Raw genomic sequence first — 20,524 nt, 5'->3', positions numbered from 1 at the left:
ATATTACTTCCTTGTTTCTGCTATAAAATCGTAGGGTCATAAAATTAACATGTGCATTTATTAACTTAAAGTCCATCTACTATTCAGTAGCTGAGGGATTATTAAGAGCCAGATATTCTTGTAGACAAAGAAACAACACTGAATGAAAAAAAAAATGTCCTGATTTTGTAGAGTGTACATTCTATTGGGAGAATCCACCATTAAGCACACAGATAAATAAAATATATACTGTCTGTAAAAGAATATAAAATGATATCAAGAGAAATATAGTCTAGGAGGGAGCTTGCAAATTAATATAGGAAAGTCTCACAGATGGGGTAACATCTGATCCAAGATGTGGAAGAAGTGAGGTAGTGACATCTGCCTGGCCCAGGAACAGGTTTTTAGAATCTATTTACTGAGCAGACATTTCCCTCATTACTAGCAGTCTCTGCACGCTCTTTCTGTATTGGTTTATTTTCCATGTCCTTCATTATCAACAACGGGCAATTGTTTTGTTTTAACAGTATAATGTTTCCAGAGCCAACTGCAATAAGATTATCATGTTGTTCACGGATGGAGGAGAAGAGAGAGCCCAGGAGATATTTGCCAAATACAATAAAGATAAAAAAGTGAGTATAATTATATAATATTTTTATTTTAAAGTTTAGGTGGTTGTTAAAAGAGAAAGTGGTAATCTTAGTAAGGTGAACCTTTTTGTTTGAAAACATTTAGTCCCAACTGTAAAGTAGCATGAACTATGGGTTGTGAAATATAATATTTTCATAAGACACACAAGTGGTATCTGACTAATATGTCAGTAAAATAATTTGGACTTATTGCTCCTATTTGATTCTTATGCATCAATTTTATTTTATTATTTTTCATTTTTTTAAATCTATGTATGTCAGCAGAATGCATTACAATTCGTATTACACATATAGAGCACATTTTTTCATATCTCTGGTTTGTACACAAAGTATATTCACACCAATTCAGGTCTTCATCATGTACTTTGGATAATAATGATCATCACATTCTACCGTCATTTCTAACCCCATGCCCCTCCCTTCCCCTCCAACCCCTGTGCTATCTAGAATTCATCCATTCCTCTCATGCTCCCTCACCCTACTCCACCATGAGTCAGCCTCCTTATATCAGAGAAAACATTTGGCATTTGTTTTTTTGGGATTGGCTAACTTCACTTAGCATTATCTTCTTTAACTCCTTCCATTTACCTTCAAATGCATGATTTTATTTTCTTTTATTGCCGAGTAATGTTCCATTGTGTGTGTGTGTGTGTGTGTGTGTGTGTGTGTATATATATATATACATACACATCACATTTTTTAATCTATTCATCTATTGAAGGGCATCTAGGTTGGTTTCACAGTTTAGCTATTGTGAATTGTGCTGCTATAAACATTGATGTGGCTGTGTCCCTGTAGTATGCTGTTTTTAAGTCCTTTGGGTATAGACTGAGGAGAGGAATAGCTGGGTCAAATGGTGGTTCCATTCCCAATTTTCCAAGAAATCTTTATACTGCTTTCCATATTGGCTGCACCAATTTGCAGTCCCACCAGCAGTGTATGAGTGTGCCTTTTTCCCCACATCCTTGCCAACACTTATTGTTGTTTGTCTTCATAATAGCTGCCATTCTGACAAGAGTGGTTTTGATTTGCATTTCTCTAATTGCTAGCAATGATGAACATTTTTCCATATATTTGTTGATTGACTGCATATCATCTTCTGGGAAGTGTCTGTTCAAGTCCTTGGCCTATTGATTGATTGGGTTATTATATTTTTTGGTGTTTAACTTTTTGATTCTTTATATACCCTTGAGATTAGTGCTCTATCTGATGTGTGAGGTGTAAAGATTTTCTCTCAAGATGTAGGCACTCTGTTCACCTCACAGATTGTTTCTTTTGCTGAGAAGAAACTTTTTAGTTTGATTCCATCCCATTTATTGATTCTTGATTTTAATTCTTGTGCCACAGGAGTCTTATTAAGGAAGTTGGGGCCTAATCCCACTTGATGGATATTAGGACCTACTTTTTCTTCTATTAGACACAAGGTCTCTGATTGTATTCCTAAGTCCTTGATTCATTTTGAGTTTTGTGCATGGTGAGAGATAGGGATTTAATTTCATTTTGTTGCATATGGATTTCCAGTTTTTTCAGCACCATTTGTTGAAGAGGCTGTCTTTTCTCTAATGCATGTTTTTGACACCTTTGTCTAGTATGAGATAATTGTGATTTTGTGGATTAGTCTCTGTGTCCTCTATTCTATACCATTGCTCTGCCAGTCTGTTTTGGTGCCAATACCATGCTGTTTTTGTTATTATTGCTCTGTAGAATAGTTTAAGGTCTGATATAGTGATGCCATCTGCTTCACTCTTCTTGCTAAGGATTGCTTTAGCTATTTTGGGTCTCTTATTTTTCCAGATGAATTACATGATTGCTGTTTCTATTTCTATGAGGAATGTCATTGGAATTTAGATCAGAATTGCATTAAATCTGTATAGTGCTTTTGGAAATATGGTCATTTTGTTAATATTAATTCTTCCTATCCAAGAGCAAGTAGATCTTTCCATCTGCTAAGATCTTCTTTGATTTCTTTCTTCAGGGTTCTGTAATTTTCATTATATAAATCATTCACCTCTTTTGTTAAGTATTTTATTTATTTTTTTGAGGCTATTTTAATGAGGATAGTTTTCCTCATTTCCCTTTCTGAGGATTTATCACTGATATATAGAAATGCCTTTGATTTATGGGTGTTAGTTTTATATCCTGCTACTTTGCTGAATTCATTTACTAGTTAGAAGTTTTCTGGTGGAACTTTTAGGGTCTTCTAGGTATAGAATCACATCATCAGCAAATAGTGCCAATTTGAGTTTCTCTTTTCCTATGTGTATCCCTTTAGTTTCAAGAACTATGTTAAATAGAAGTCATGAAAGAGGTCATCCCTTTCTTGTTCCAGTTTTTAGAGGGAATGCCTCCAATTTTTCTCCATTTAGAATGATGTTGGCCTTTATACATCAATTTTAAATAGGAAAATGTTATACAAAGAGAGAAATCAGAAGAGAATGGAGAAACAGCAACAATTTAAGCTCTTCCTGTGTAAAAGTATTATATAATTTAATTATAAAACACAGTAGTGATACTTAACTTTCCTAAAACACTTCAAAGAGAGTTCATATATGTGCCCCTCCCCCCTGCAAGAAAAATGCATATGATTTTAAAACTGTTGCATTTTAGGGAAAGATTTAAGGTCAATCCTTTTATAGGCATAATATTTTAAGAGATTGTGATACCAATAAGTAATGAATATAAAGTGTTTTGTAATTGGAACATATTTATTTCAGTGTTTGTTTTGCTACAAGAGGAAAGCATTGTAGCAAGAGGGATCTAGTAGAACCTGTTGACACAGTGATCAACTTCCATCAAAACTATATCTTTTCTAACAATTCCTTATCAGTTTATGTCACTTTTCTCATCATACACGTTTTATAATTAGACAATCATTCTCAACCTTCTTTCTTAAAAGGCTGGAAATCCATTAAAAAATGGTCAGATATTATATTTCTTGTGTTTCAAAAATTCCAACAAAAAAGTATGCATTTATCCACAAGAAAACTTCAGGATAGAATGTCGATTTGCTTTGCTTTACTCCCCCCATTTTTTTCTTTTAATGAGATGGTGACTCACTATGTTGCCCTAGCTGGCCTTGAACTCACGATCTTCTTGCCTCAGCTTCCTTAGTTGCCGGAATTAGAGGCCTGCACCATAACCAGCTTTTCACATTGATTTTTCACTTTAGAATTTTTACCACTTTGAAAGATGTGGCTTATCACTGGCTTTACTGGATTATATTGTAGTGTTTGAGGAAAACACATACAATATAAAGTTTATGTGTTATTTATGTGTTAAAATATAATTTTTTATGTGTTAAAAGATTGAAATATGAATTAATATACTCAGATGTTTAACAGATAAAATGTTGTGTGTGATGGGATACAGTTCTGATGAAAAATTTTTTTTAACACTTTGAAACACTCTGTGCTTTTGAGCCTATGTGCATTTGAAAGTGATCAAAGAATTGAAATCATACACGAGTGAAACTACAGTTTAATAGCGGGAGGAAATTGTTTCTGTTTGCAGGATGGCATGATTTTATATATGGAAAAGTTTAAAGACTCAAAAATGTACAGGAAAAAACCTGATAGAACTATTAAATTCAGTTAAGTTGCAGGATGCAAAATCAACATACAAATGTTAGTTGGGTTTCTGTACTCTAGTGATGAACTATCTGAAACAGAAATTATGGAAACTATGAAGAAATTAAAGAAGACATAGAAATTGAAAAGCATCCCATGTTGGTGGATTAGAAAACTCAATATTTCCAGGCATGATGGTGTATGCCTTTAAACCCAGCAACTCAGGAGGCTGAGGAAGGATGATCCTGAGTTCAAAGCCAGCCCCAGCAGATTAATGAGGCACTTAGCAACTCAGAGAGACTCTGTCTCTAAAGAAGATGTTAAAAAAGGGGCTGAGGATGTGGTTCAGTGGTTACTACCTCAATATTGTTAAAATGCTCATAGTACTGAAAGTTAGCTCCAGGTTCAATGCAATCTTTGTCAGAATCCCAATGCCATTTTTTAATTTTTTTAGAGAAATAGAGAAAATCAATTCTATGATTCCTGTGGAACCACAGAAGACCATAAATCACCAGCTCAGTCTTAGACCAAAAAACAAAGCTGGAGGCTTCCCTCTTCCTGATATAGTGCAAAACTACAGTCACTACAACAGAATATTACTAGAGTAAGGACAGACAGATAGATGAAACAGAGTGGAGTGCCCAGAAGTAAAGTTCATGACTATATGGTCAACTGATTTTTGACAACACTGTCAGAAATACACATGAGGAAATGTTTGTTGTCTCTTTAACAAATATTGGGGAAGCTATATAACCAAAAGCAAAAAATTAAAGTTTGATCCTTATCTAACACCATACTGAAAATTCAACCCCAGATGGATTAAAGACTTATATGTCTTAAACGGATGTAGTGATTTAATGAGTATGACAACAAAATCCAGGCAATAAAATCAAAATTAAACATGAAACTCTATCAATGCTTCTGCACAGCAAAAGAAACAATTAATAGAGTCAAAACCTGACCTACAGAATGGGAGAATATTTGCAAACCCTTTGTCTTATAAGATGTTAATATATAAAATATATATGGAATTCCTAATACTCAATAACAAAACAAAACAAAAATAAAAATAATAGCTCCGTTGAAAAAAAATGGACTAAGAACTTCAATTAGACATTTCTTCAAGGAAGATCTACAAGTTACCCACAAATCTATTAAGAAACTGCCAATGTTATTGGTCATCAGGGCTAATCAAACTCACAATGAGATATCATTTCACATCTATTATGATAACAGTTATCAAAGAAACAAAAAGACAACAGTATTGGAAAAGTTGTAGAGAAATTGAATCCTTTGTATGATGCTGAAGAAAAGAGAACATGATTAGCCACTATGAAAAACAATCAGAAGTTTCCCAAAGAATTAAAAACAGAACTACTAAATCACCAAGGCATCTGATTTCTTGGAATGTATAGACAAGAATTGAAATTATGGTCTTTAAGAACACTTTTGTGTTCATTGCAGCACTATTCAGTATAGTTCAGTTGGGGAAATACCCTAACCATCTATTACCAGTTAAATGGGTAAAGAAAATGTGTGTGTGTGTGTGTGTGTGTGTGTGTGTGTGTGTGTATCATTTAGCCTTAACACAGAATTAAATTCTATGTGATGATAGGGTTAAATTTTGAAGATATTATGCTAAGTAAAATAAACCATTGATAAAGAGACAAATATTATATTTTTTCACTTACATGAGAATCTGAAAATAGTCAAATTCATACCATCAAAGAGTGGAATGTTAGCTGCCAGGGGCTGAGGAGAGGGGGAGAAAGGATGTTTCTAATCAACAAGTATAAAGTTACAGTAAAGCAAGATGAATAAGCTCCAGAGATCAGCTGTGCAACATTGTATTTGCAATAAAATAATGTATTATATACTTAAAAATGCCAAAAGGGTAGGTCTTATGTGTTCTTACCATAATAAAATAAAAATTTTAAAAATATATACAAATTATAGTCATAAAACGATGTGAGCCAGGTCCAGTGGTGCACATCTGCAATCCCAGTAACTCATGAGGATGAGGCAGATGGATTGTGACTTCAAAGCCAGCCTCAGCAATATAGGGAGGCCCCAAGAATTTAGCAAGACCTTGTTTCAAAATAAAATATAAAAAATGTCTGGGTATGTTGCTAAGTGGATAGGTGCCCCTGGGTTCAATCCCTGGCACACACACACAAAAAAGTCACATGTATTTTTATAAAATCTGAAAACTACTGTCTGAATTCTACTTTTCCCCAAGTTTCTCCTTTCACATTCATTCAGCTGTTGAATGATTCATTTACATTCATTTTTCATCCAGATGAATCAAATATCATCCCGAGCAACCAAGAGAGGTGTGATGAGGTTTATCTGAAATACTGCTGAATGAGCCTGTAGATACATAGCAAAATTTAATGAAGCCAAAAGTTTCAAGAATTAGAACAAAATGTTTGGGTTCTTATGTGGAATGCACTGCTCTTGGGAATTAATCTACCTGATTATAGATAGGTACAGCTTTAAATCTGAATCCATGTTAATCTCTTCACACAGCTGTTCCAAATTAAAGCACATTCACTTTTTAATCTTTACCTGCAACAGTACCATTTCTCAGGGCTCAACCATGTGTACAAGACCTCCTCAAAAATGGTGCCAAAACCAAAATGAACTCTATCATAAAGTCCAAACAAATGAAAAAGAAAAGTAAAACCAGACACAGAGTTGAAAGATAATTCCCAGGACTAGCAAAATTAAATATATTTGATTTTCCGTATACTCGCAAAGAGGTTGCTTAGCAATACACACTTAAGATTACCTGTCCAGCTAGGAAATAGTTCTTTGGTTCTTTACTTAGTTTTCAATTCATGAAAAAAGAGGCATTTAAAATTAACAAAAAGAGAATTTCAAAATACCTAGTAAACTGAGTAAGAAGAACAAATGGGAAAAAAGCCATGTGATAGATATGCAATAATTTTCAAAATAAAGATTGCATAGCTAAAGTTATAACTAACAATATGTATTGTCATTAACTCATTTGATTTTAAAGAATTTTTTAAATTATGAGAAAATCTTTCCTGTATTACTTCCAAATAAAAAGAGAAATATCCTACAGTCTATAAAAGTCTAATCCAAGTTCCAAATGGCTGCATACCATAGTCAGAGTGAACATTAACACTTTTTCAACAGACAGTAAGAAAAACAACTCGCAGGAAATAATTCATCGCATCCTCTGCTAGTTCTCTGCCTGACTTTTGCATCAGGCAAAAATGAAGTCTTAGAAAGGAATGTTGAAACATGATAATGAAGGGCATGTAACATGTAAAGTAGTTAATATTATTTTAACAAATGCATTGCATCTAAGAACTTTCATTTCAGGTATTTTCACAATTTCAACAGTTTCCGAGATTTTTGGCTTTAGAATAGATGCTCTACCCTTACTTATAAAAATGATATGTATTGGCTTTCCTGAAGTCACTGTAGAGCTGAGAACAATGCAGCTGACCCTCATAGTGGAGAGGCTATCAATTTAAAGGCATGTTTAGTGCACATTTATATGCATGTGTGTGTGTCCTTGTTTGTTGACAGCATTTGTTTACATTTTTTTCTCTTAAAATTTATGTTGAAAACTCTTTCCTCACTCTGATACATTTTAATAATATTACATTCATGTATTTTAAAGACTTCTTAATTTAGTATCTAAAGCAAATCTTAGGCACAGTGAACTTACCTTAGGCACAAAGAAAACAAATGATAAATTAACTTTAGAGTGCAGAAAGTACAAATTTTAGGCACAATTATATCATCTTGACATGGAATAGCCATTGTTTTGTGTTACAAAGTTTTCAGTAGAGATGATCTGTCCTGCTGTTTCTATGCTGCCTTCTCTTCTCATCAAGAACTGTGCACAGTGGGAACATGAGGTAAAACTGATAGGATATTCCACTCTTCATATAGCATCTTGAAAATACAGACATAAGAAATGACTGGATTGATGGCACCTTTCCTTTCACACTAATCATTCTAAAATGATTTTTCTGCGTACTCTGATTATCAGCATAAGTATAATATTTTGTCATTATAAAAGTAGATTATCTGAAATGAATCCCTGTGTGCCTTAAACATCTCAGCTGATGATGGTCTTTACAAAGCTACAAATTGCTTGAAAATGCAATGTGCTCATAGCTTTATCAAGCACAATAAATCTACATAGAAAAAAAGAAATTCTGACCTTACTTCTGTATTGCCTTAACATGTGAGGGGCATCCATTATAGTTGTTAGTAAATTTAAAAACCCCTGCAATCCCAAAGCATGTACTCACATTATATATGCATATATAAAATGTGAGAAAAAATATTAGCTGGGTTCTTTAAGGCGGCATATGCAAAATCCCATGTGACAACTGTATTTTGTTTTCTTTTTAAACAATAGTTTTATGTTATTTATTTATTTGAATACATTGAACAAACAGATTAAATTCTTGCCTCTGTCAGAACTTTGGACACTGCAAGTAAATCTATCTTATGTAGACACAACAACATTTAAATAATATTTTCCCCTTGACATTGTAATTTGTTACTAAACAATAAACTCAGTCCAATCTGCTTCTCTAAAAAGATGTTATATCTATCTATCTATCTATCTATGTATTTATTTATTTATTTATTTATTTATTTATTTATGTAATTAGTTATACATGACAGCAGAATGGTCTTTGATTCATTGTACACAAATAGAGCATAATTTTTCACTTTTTTGATTGTACACTAAGTAGGGTCATACCATTCATGCAATCATGCATGTACCTAGGGTAATGGTGTCCATCTAATTCCACCATATTTCCTATCCCCATGCCCCCTCCCTTCTCCACCCTCCCCTTTGGCCAATTTAAAGTTCCTCCATTCATCTCATGCCTGCGCCCCCCGCCCCCCGCATTATGGATTAGCCTTCGCTTATCAGAGAAAACATTTAGCCTTTTTTTTTAAGGATTGACTTAATTTTCTTAGCATGATATTAATTTACCTGCAAATACCATAATTTTATTATCTTTTGTTACTGAGTAATATTCCATTGTGTATATATACCAAAATTTCTTTACCCATTCATCTATTGAAGGGCATCTCAGTTGGTTCTACAGTTTGGCTATTGTGAATTGTGCTGCTATAAACATTGATGTGGCAATGTCACTGTAGTATGCTGTTTTTAAGTCCTTTGGGTATAGACCAAGGAATGGGATAGCTGGGTCAAATGGTGGTTCTATTCCAAGTTTTCTATACTGCTTTCTATACTAGTTTCATACTGCTTTCCAGATTGGCTGCACCAATTTGCAGTTGCAACAGCAATGAATGAGTGTGCCTTTTCCCCCACATTCTTGCCAACACTTATTGTTGCTTGTATTCATGTTAACTGCCTTTCTGACTGGAGTCAGATGAAATCTTAGACTCTGTTTTGACTTGCATTTCTCTAATTACTAGATATGTTTAACATTTTTTTCATATATTTGTTTATCGATTATATATCTTCTTTTGAGAATTGTCTCAAAAGACATTTATTGATTTTTTATTTTATTTCTCGCACTCTAAACAAGTCTTGTTAAGGAAGTTAGGGCCTAATCTGACATGATGAACATTAGGACATACTTTTTCTTCTATTAAGCCTAGGGTCTGTAGATCTTTTTGAGGTAGGAAAGATTAATGTTCCACAAATAGAAAATATTACATCATTGAATTCTGGAACTTTGTAGTCATCATCATCACTATCATCTTCATTATGGTAGGTAAAATTCATGGAGCTTATAGTTTTTATGTGTTATAAATACAACCTTTATTTTTTATGACTGGAATGCTCATCTAATTAAAAGTATCATCATCATCATTGTCCCCATTTTGGAAATATGAAAGCCCAAATTACAGAAGTTAAGTAACTTGTTGAAAATCAACAACAACTATGTGGCAGAGTCAAGAATTTCATTGATAGCCTAAATTTCATACCCTCATATAGAATGAGCCTGGCTGGTCATCTGTCTGTGTCTTTCATCTGTGTGTGCTGATCATCATTTGTCCACCTGGGAGCCTGCCTTCTAGTCAGGCAGCTGGGCTTCACCCCTCTGGGATACATTCCTCACAGCTTCAACAGCCTAAGAGAGATAGTCAGAACTTTGTAGGTTGCAATTACCTTTCAGATCATTTGGGCTTTTAAAATAAGTGGTGACACAAGAATTTGGACATTTTCCTTTATTGTATAATGTAATAAAACTAGAGATGTGGGCTAATCAAGCACTCTGGGGTTGAGTACGTGTGTAAATTAAAGAGACCACTGTAGAATTTTCTCTTGAAACATTCAGTCCTGTCTAATATTTTGATAGGCTTAATACCAAAAATTTTAGTGCATAGAGTAGATTAATACAGCCCATCTCTGACATCATTTTTCTAACATGTCTCAATAGCTGAAGCTTTTATTTTAGTTTTACTGGCTTCCTTTCTTCATAGACTCACTTCCATTATTCTTTGGAGATTTGCCTGTTGTAAATTAAACTTGAACTCTGGGTAACTGATAATTGTTGAGGTGACAGTTTCCAGTAACTGAGTTCTGCTGGGAAGAAAATTCTTAGGACTTTTTAAAATAGGTTGGCCCTGTGGCTTTGGAAAACTCTTAATTGAAGAAAAGTATTTTAGTATTCAACAAACGAGACAAAACAAGTTATAAAACAGATTAGCAAAAGTCAGAAACATAGTGTAAATTTGTGAACTAATGGCTTATATGGAATAAACAAGTAGTATATTTTAAATAATCCAAATTTACTGAAAATTAAGGTTATTTTTGAAACAAGTAGTCCAGACTCATATACTTTGAATTATTGGAATTATTATGTTCAGAGAAAAAATTATTTTTAAACAACTAAGGGTAAACTATATAAATTTACAACTAATAATGACTGGTTTTTTAATTTGCCTAATCTTATCTACCCCAAAATTATTGTTACTTCAGTGAATATACTTTTACACCTAAGGGTGAGTTGAGAGTTACAAGATTTTTGTATTCTCTAGGAATAACAGAGCATGTGGATGCTATAAGTGTAATAAATGTCCTTACATTTTGCCTAATTTTTTTTACTTAACTCCAGCAAGCAAATGTACTTAAAAAAAAAGATTAGATATTTACTCTAAGTATAATGAAACTACCCAAATTCCAAAGTGTGAGATGCCTATAAGTCCAGCTTCAGTGTGCTCTTCCTAAATATCATTATGAACTGACTAATATACAGTACAGAGAAGAGAACTTGTCTTTAGTCTCTGTAAAATGAGAAACTACTCATTTTGTTTATTCAATTTCCTTTCATTTAATATTTCCATTTATGTGTATAGTACTATAATAGATACTAAGTTGGAATTCTTTTATCTTGGAATTTTTTTTATCTCAATTCGATATTTATTCAATGCTGTTTTCCCACATTACCTCTGTTAAAGCCCTGGGCTCTGCGCATTATGAAAAATATATGTGAAAGCCATTTACAGTGGATCATGTATGTCTAATACGTGACCCTGTGATGAAAACTTCACAGAAGTACACCCTTTAAAATAAGAGCCAATTTAAAATCACACTAGCTGAGAAACTTATAACTGAATATGAATATTTCACTTGGAAATTCCCAGTGTGCTTTTGTTATATGATTATAAATGTGCTACTAGGCATGAACTAAATAAATTTCCCTCAGCAGAAGTTGAATCTGCCATGATATAGGCATAGTCTAAAGTAGGTAGTTTATACTTGAAAGTTCAGATAAAATATTCAGCTTGTATGACTGACTACTGATTTAGTGTTTTGAGATATTTTATATATCTTTTTGTTTTTGTACAGAACAATACAAATGCACTAAAAAAGCTCTACATTTATACCCCATCTTTGAGAATTAAATTTACCTTAAATTTTAAATTGTGCATATTTCAAGGGTTGACTTTATTTCCCATTTCTCCAAAATTTTGGATAAATAAGAATTGCAAATTTAAAGAAGTGGAAAGCCTCTGAAGGTGGGAATAATAGTCATCTCTAGATTTGGGCATCTAAATTTTCAGAGTTCAGTAGTTCATTGACTGCTCCACAGGGTGGCAGTAATATAGTACACTTCAGGAGAAATGAAGCCATTTGTAATTCCAAGTGAAAAAATCAGTGCACGCAGATTCTTCTAAATTTTGCCAATTCATTATCTACATGCACTATAAAATATGTAATGTACATTTTTATGAAATCAGTGGACTTAAAGTTTTTGACTACATAATTAGCTAACATATATTAACAAAGACAAATTTAGCTAAGATACAGCACCTGGGAATGAAATATTTGTGTATTGATTTTCATGGTGGTATAAAGAATATGTGTAAGGCACTATTGTAGATGCCAAGTTTTGAGTGACATACACTTAACTTTTTCTCAACTAAATATACATTTATAGCTGGGTGTTGTAGTGCACCCCTGTAATCCCAGTGACTCAGGAGTCTGATGAAGATGATTTCAAATATAAAGCCAACCTGGACAACTTGGGGACACTCTGTCTTAAAAAAGTCAAATGGGCTGGGCATGTATTCAGTGGTACCTACCTAGCATGTAAGAAGCCATGGTTCAATTTCCAGTAATGAAAGTATACATATATTTAATAAAATAATATCAGAACATTCTAAGATAATCTATAGTTTATAAAATTTTTAAGTGTATATGTATGTGTATATATAAACTTGGGGAAAAATAAACAGATATGATAGATTTTGTAAATATTTTAATGGTAAGACAGTTGCAAACATTATAAGAGTACATTTTTATTCTTAAGATTTTTAGTATCTACTGGGAGAAATTTTTTTTCAGAAAAAAAAATGGTTATTAAAATGTCTGCAGCAAGGTAAGTGAAAAATTGAGAAAAGAGGTACAAGTTGAACACATATAATAAGCAAGGCATTCAATCAGTTAATGATCGGCTTACATTTAAATGTTTAGTTAACATCTAAATAACCAAGAACCTATGTGAGAAAAAGAACAAAGGGGGGGGGTACAGTTTAGGATGCTTAAAATTTTGTAATTAAATGTGACAGGATAGACACCCAGCTCTGATCCCAAATTCCTTAATTTTGACAACTTCTGAAGGCTCCATGTAGGCAAACATATGAGGGTTAGGTGAAACTTTTGTAATAAAACAAAGCAATCAGTCTTTTTCTACTGGATATTTTTTAAAAGTTAAATGTTTATTTGGACTATTTGAATGATAACATTAATCAAAATAATCTCACAGTGGGGGTCTAAGTGTATAGCCTTTCAGTTTTTAGAAGTGCTTACCTTCCAGAGACATAGACATAATTCACTTAGTCATACTCATTTAATTCTTTACACTGAAAAGTATCTTGTGAAAAATATTTCACCACAACACTATTGTGGTTACAGTAGACACAGCTAGTGGTGACAACTAGACACAGCTGTGCTTTGTTTGAACATCTGAAACTTGACTTACCAACCTTACTTATAAAGGACATAACCAAGTGCTCTCTGAAGCATCTGGATTTTTTTCCCCCCTGTTCTGAATTCATGTGATGATTGTTTAAGGTATGGCAGTCAAATTGAATTAACAGTTAGGGTGGTCAGCCTGCTTATAAAAACACTTCCCTTTAGGGGTAGGCTCAACTATGTAAGCATTAACATGATTTTCAAATATATAGAGCCCCCTAAAATGACCTAATTGGAGAAATAAAGAAAATGAAAATTTTGCACTTAGAGGGAGAATTCCTAAAGATAGAAGAAGGGCTAGAGAGAACATGTGTGCATGAAAGTGGGAAAGCCAGCATGGGCGAGTGTGAGCCCCCTTCTACCTTTAACCTAAATCCAGTCATTTATCCTTATAATTTTGAGCTAATTAAAACTTAATCACTTCCTACATTACTAGCTAAGGCAGACCTGAATTACTTATAAAGAGTGGCTCAGATAAAACCTTAGCAAGAGAAACAGCAATATCCCAGTATGAATGTTTGGGGCAGGGATTATTAAGATGTCATCTGTGTGGCCAAGTCCAATAAAAGAAAAGAAACAGATGTGAAGTCTCTGAGGTTTGTGCTCTGTAATCATGTACAAAAGATTAAGCAATTACAAAATGTCAATTCAAATAGACAATTCACAGAAATTAGGAAAAGCTAGGAGCATATTTGCCTATTTATCTGTGTCAGCCATCTTTTCTAGAAAATAAGTCTTATAGTAGCATCATAATTATATGTGTGCATCTTAAATAGTTCCATGTTGTGAAAGTAGCCAACACTGAGTTGACTTGCCTTAAGCAACTAAAAGTAACATGGCCTTCTGTATACATTTTCCTACCTATGATATACGGAAATATTTTTTTGCCCTGACTCTCTCTATATGTGGGTGATATAACCAAGTGAGACAGGTTTAACCAGGTCAAATTGAGGTGGACCTGAAAGATGCATTTTCTACTAATGAAAGCTTAATCATGCTCCTGCCTGAGGACTGGGATATGATGCAGGACACCAAAGTGCTAATCTAAATTTGGCAATTGGAGTCTATGTTTATAGAAGGCTATGTGATTTCCCTCTGGTGCCCTCCTGAATTCTTTATTCGCTTACATTTTTCTTGTCATATGAAATTAACTGAAAAACTTTATTGTGTCTTGCTGTAGCTATTTTTATTTGCCATTCAATTAAATTTTTTCAAGCCTAATGGATACTTATTTTTCAATTCATCTAGGTACGAGTGTTCACATTTTCAGTTGGTCAACATAATTATGACAGAGGACCAATTCAGTGGATGGCTTGTGAAAATAAAGGTAATTATCTGTTTTCCTCACTATGTTTTATTAGAAAAAAAAATGGGGGTGGTAGCTTTTTAAGTTTACATTGTCATATAAAATAATCTATAGTTGTACCTAACTCTTATAGGAATCAAAGCAAAACGATTTTTTTTTGTGTGTGTGTACCAGAGATTTTACGCAGGAATGCTTCACTACTTATTTACATCCTCAGTATTTTATTTTGAGACAGGGTCTTGCTGAGTTGCTGAGGCTGTCCTTAAATCATGCAATTCTTCTGATTCAGCCTCCTTAATCACTATGATTATATAGGAGTGCACAATAGCACCCAGCTCAAGGCAAAAAGATTTTGAACATTTTTTTATAGTGAAAACATAATACATTTTTGACATTAGCATTATATTGTAAAAAATTATGAAATCATAATATTGTAAATTCATAAAAGGATGTATTGAATAATAATGATATATAACAAATATAATTTTTATGGAAAAGTAGAAATAAAAGAATATCTGAATTTTATAAAACATATGACAGTGTGACACATGTGAGCCTGTTTTTGAGTTGCTAAATTACTGTTTTTTGAAAAATGTCTCATACATTCCTAGATAAATTTTGTGTAGTGAGCCCATATTTCTTTTGGGCCAGAAAAAGAAAATGTTATTTGAAAAATAAACTGTGATACCATAGCAACTAAAAGAACCTGAAGTATTCTGAAAGTTATATTTAGGCAAACATTTTATGTGTGTGTGAATATGTGCATGGATATATATGCATATATATATATATATATATATATATATATATATATCTTTAATAATATGTATAGTGAAAATATATTTCACTATGCCATTTTTCCTACTTCTTTATAGAAGAATATTTATTTTACACTATCTAAGAAATTCAGTAAAATTTCTCATAAAGCCTGTTCATATGTTGCAAATATTCATTTATCAAACATCTTCTGAATTTGTCAGTTGTATATATATTTCAGTGTTTGCTTAATTTAGCAGTGAAAAACGTATCCTTTTATCCTACAAAGACAGAAAACAATTTTGTCTATTATAATGAAATATTTATATGTATAAATACATATATGTATTTCAGGTTATTATTATGAAATTCCTTCAATTGGAGCAATAAGAATTAATACTCAGGTATGTTTATTTGAAACTCACTTATAATATTTTTTCAAAGTTTAAGATATTTTTCCAGTTTAAATGTGCTCAATATAGAAAAAATAGATGAAAATTAAAAAAAAAAAACACAAAATGTTACATTTTTTACTAAAATGCTGAGTATCATAATGATGGATTTTTATTTCATTAAGGTTCCAAGTGTTTTCAAACATCCAAAGCTCAGGTAAAAACATGAATAGAAATATGAATATGTTATTTTTCCTCACCATAATGAATATAATCAAATTTACTAACAGTCTCATGTTATTGGAACTTGATTCTGTTGCAGATCACTTAAGTAAATTTCTTAACAATATAAAAGTTAAACAATACTTATTCTTGACAAATTATACAAGGCCATAGTTATTTTCAAATAATCCCTAAAGATCTACTTACTGATTAAAATAGTTACAAGGAGACAAGTTTTCTAACTCATTCAATTGAAAACACGTATATTGAGTAATTTTTTTGTAGGATTAGTAATGAAGTGAATTTAAATGTATATTATTTTCAATTCATAAATTATTGTTTAAAACCATCTCTCAATTTTAAACATAGCTGAGAATCTACAAAGTAGACTAAGTCACAATTTAGGATAAATAACACTGCCTTTGTGGAAATTAATACTGAATACATTGAATGTTGAAATGAAACAGCAGCTGCATTTGAGTCTCATGTCTAGATTTGGCACCATATTTCATTTATTTTTTGATATGTTTAAATGTAGTTTTGAATTCCAGCCAAACAATCTGTGATATGAAAGCAAGTATGTGGCTGTTTTATTATTTCAAATTTGTGCAATTTCACACAGTAAATCATAGTGCCTTAAATAGTTTAGATCAACATGAAACAATTCATAAGGTATGTATTTCACTTATCATAGGCTGTACCTTGAGAAACAATGTTCTGATTATTGTTGCTAGAAAAAATGGGGGTAGATATATTATGTAAATAAGTCAAATATTGTTGATTCAAAGTATGGAGACTTACCACTTATGAAATGCCCAAAATAGGATTAAATAATTCACTCTGTTAATAATTTGATTCTGTATTCATTAACTCTAGATTATTTTTCCCCCTGTGGAAATTTGTTTTTTAAAGCACATAGCTTTTCTAGTTTTGAAGCATAGCTTTTTTCCCTCTTTCTTTTTTCCTTTCCTTCTTTCTCTTTTCTTTTCTTTTATAAATAGGAATATCTGGATGTTCTGGGGAGACCTATGGTTTTAGCAGGAGACAAAGCGAAGCAAGTCCAATGGACAAATGTTTACTTGGATGCACTGGTAAGAGATTGGATGTTAAACTAGACTGCCATTAAAAAATAGGCACACATCTGACTGTTCTTTTTTAGGGGACATTTCTCTTTTCCCATTTAAGTTAAACTCTTTTTAAAATTCCTTCTATCATAAGCTTTTGTAGCCAGAATTTAGATAATTTGAATAGAATTCTAGATTTGTATGTAATACGGAGCTACAAATGTAAAGTATTATTTTGTTTTGTAGTTAATCCACTGAGAATGAAGAATTTCCATCCTAGAATGTTGAATTTATAGAAATTTTCATAACTTGTTGAATTTTAATGTAAAAAAATGCTCAATACCATATAAATAAAAACCTATTTCTAAAGATTTTAAAGAAATTATTTTTAAAGTAGATGTCAGCTAGTAGAAATATACAACCTCAAATGTAATCAGACTCACCAATATTCAGAAGTACATTCTATTAGGCAAAATTCTTATCATACATTGAAGTCATTACAGGCCTAATTACCTCTTCATATATAATCTTATGCTTTAAATTCAAATCCAGACATTTTTAATGGAAATAGGATACTGGTGGTTGGTTCTGGTGTGAAACAACATGCCAAAGATCCACAGCACAATTGACATATTAGAATAGGTATTCCACCACACTTTAAAGCAGTAGTTCTCAAATGGGGGTAATTTTGCCCTTCACAATTCATTTGGAAATATCTGTATATATATATATTTTTTATGGTCAGGGCTGGAGAGTGAGTAGCTGCTACTACTGGTCTTCACAGACAGAGGCCGGAGATGCTGCTAAACATCTTACAATGCACAGAACAGTCCCATTGCGCACACATGCGCAAGAAAAAATTATCCAGCCCTAGATTTTGTAGGATCAAAGTCATGTTTTGATGTTATTTTTATTTTCCTAATATTCAATTTATAAAGATTTATAACACTTAAGATTTATTCATATGCTTAATCTTACTTTGAAGTCTTTATTCATGCTTTGCTGGAACAACATACTGGGGAAAGCCAAAATACTAAGTCCTAAAAAGTAATTGCTGATTCAGTAGTACCCTTTCCCCTACTTGGAGTCCAATTATATGCTGTTACTTCTTTTTTCCATGCAATGTTGAACCCAAAGGGCAAAATACAATCCATTTAGAGTTACTTATCATTTGATTCTTATAAAGTAAACATATACAGGAAGTTAGAAGAAAAATAGGCACTATTAGCAGTGGCCTTGCACGCTAAGAAAGATAAAGTGAGGCTTGCTTACCTCAAGTCCTAGCTAAAATTACCACCCAATGTTCCTTCTTGACATCACTTATTTACTTAAGGTCACATGGTCATCTAAAGCTATGGGCAAGATGTTTCACTTTTTTAAATTCATCCAAGACAGTGTATGATAGGAGGAGCCAATAAGTATGCCCTGTTGCTTTCCTATGACCAGAAGTTCATTAACCAGAATGTCTGCATTGCTGGTAAGGTTCCTACTGATAGCACAAATGACATTAGAAGGAAATGTTAATTCTAAATGTCTGTTTACAAGCTGAAACTAAATGTAAAACAAGAAAAGAAATGGAACACACGAGTTGGCTGTGCAGTGCACACAAATAGAACTTTTTTTTTTTTCTGGTTTCAGAATAAGGGACCCATTGTATATTTCTAAGTATTTTTTTATAATCACATTATAATTTATACAGCAGATTCAAATTATGTTAGTCAAATCCACAATTTTATTAAAAAGGAAAAGGTATAATATTTGAAGACAAAGTGTAATATAATGGGAAAAATTCAAAGAGCTCTGGTGTTTCAAAAGAAAAAAAGTTATATGTCTGGGGGTAGAATGGGACATAAAAAAATAGTGATGTTTTAGCTAAACATATGAGTTCAAGTACAGTTTCTTTAACTGATGGTGAGGAGAGGAACCACATAGATATAGCATAAAATTGGGCAGTGTACTGGATATATTGAAGGACTGTTGTCACCTATAGAACTAATAAGATATCAGAACAGAAGGAGGTAACTTGTAGAGGGATTTTATTTGGGAGATAAAATGAGGCTCTTTAAATAAAAAGAGAGAGATGAAAAGAGTTGGGTTTCAGAAAATAAATATTAAAACCAAGGAGATAGAAATCTTATATATTATCTTGGTTTTTATTCTCTAGAAATACTGGCAGTACTGATAAACACAGTATACTTTTTGGTTCACTTGATAAATGAGGGAGAAAATGGAAATTGGGTGCCAATGAATTCATCCATGGTTATCTTAACTCTAATAGTCATCTAGGACCTCATTGGGGGTATACAACATTTTTAGAAGCAAAGTATAAAATTCTATACAAATGCAGAAATGAGGCAAAGATAAAGACTACATCCATATCTATATTTTCTATCATGATACCAATTTTTAAAACTTTTTTAGTCACTTTTTGAGTTTTTTGACCAACATACATGACAAAACAATAACAACAACAACAACAACAAAAACTCGGAGGAGAAAAAGTTTGTGAGGCTCAGTTTCGGAGGTCTCAGTCCGTGGAAATCTGACTCCATTATTCTGGGCCCAACATGAGAAAACATAATGGGGAAATACCCAGTGGAGGAAAGCTGCTCAGCTCACGATGGGGTCAGGAAGCAGAGAGAGCAGAAGGGGCCAAAAGTAAGATGCACCTTTCCAGGATATAACTCCAATGATCCACTTCTCAAAGCCACTCCCCACCTGCCTATAGTTATCATCTAATCCATTCAAACTAGGATGGACTGATTAGGTTACAACTCTCTGAATCCAGTCACTTGACTTCTGAATATTCCTGAATTAACCCAGGCAGTTTAGGGGACACACCTCACATCCATCCATAACATTCTACCCTGGGTGCCCCAAACTTCATTTCTGTCTAGTAATGCAAAATGCATTTAGTCTATCTCCAAGAGCCCCATTGTTTTAACAGTTTTAGCATTGCCCAAGAGTCTAACTTCAGAATCTCCTCTGAGACTCAAGGCAAACTCTGAGCTGTGAGCCCCTGTAAAATTCAAAAGCAAGTTACATGTATTTAATATATTAGAGTCGTGCAGAGCAAATATTCCCATTCCAAAAAAGGATGAAAGAAGGGATGGACCCAAAGCAGACCTG

At 32.8% G+C, this 20,524-nt stretch overlaps 1 protein-coding gene across 9 annotated transcripts in view; it reads left to right on the top strand.

Annotated features, from left to right (window-relative positions):
• Positions 1–20,524, top strand: part of Cacna2d1 (calcium voltage-gated channel auxiliary subunit alpha2delta 1) — a 444,702-nt gene that overhangs the window by 360,840 nt on the left and 63,338 nt on the right. For all 9 annotated transcript variants that reach the window (XM_048786232.1, XM_048786240.1, XM_048786238.1 and 6 more), the window contains exons 12-15: positions 507–611; positions 14,904–14,982; positions 16,072–16,121; positions 17,333–17,422. In XM_048786232.1, the coding sequence (XP_048642189.1) occupies positions 507–611; positions 14,904–14,982; positions 16,072–16,121; positions 17,333–17,422 (324 nt within the window). The remainder of the gene's footprint in view (positions 1–506; positions 612–14,903; positions 14,983–16,071; positions 16,122–17,332; positions 17,423–20,524) is intronic.

This window comes from Marmota marmota, unplaced genomic scaffold (assembly GCF_001458135.2).
Source record: "Marmota marmota marmota unplaced genomic scaffold, marMar, whole genome shotgun sequence".
Taxonomy (NCBI): Eukaryota; Metazoa; Chordata; class Mammalia; order Rodentia; family Sciuridae; genus Marmota; species Marmota marmota.
Note: the sequence above shows the minus strand (reverse complement) of the source record. Positions and strands in the feature narration are given on the sequence as shown.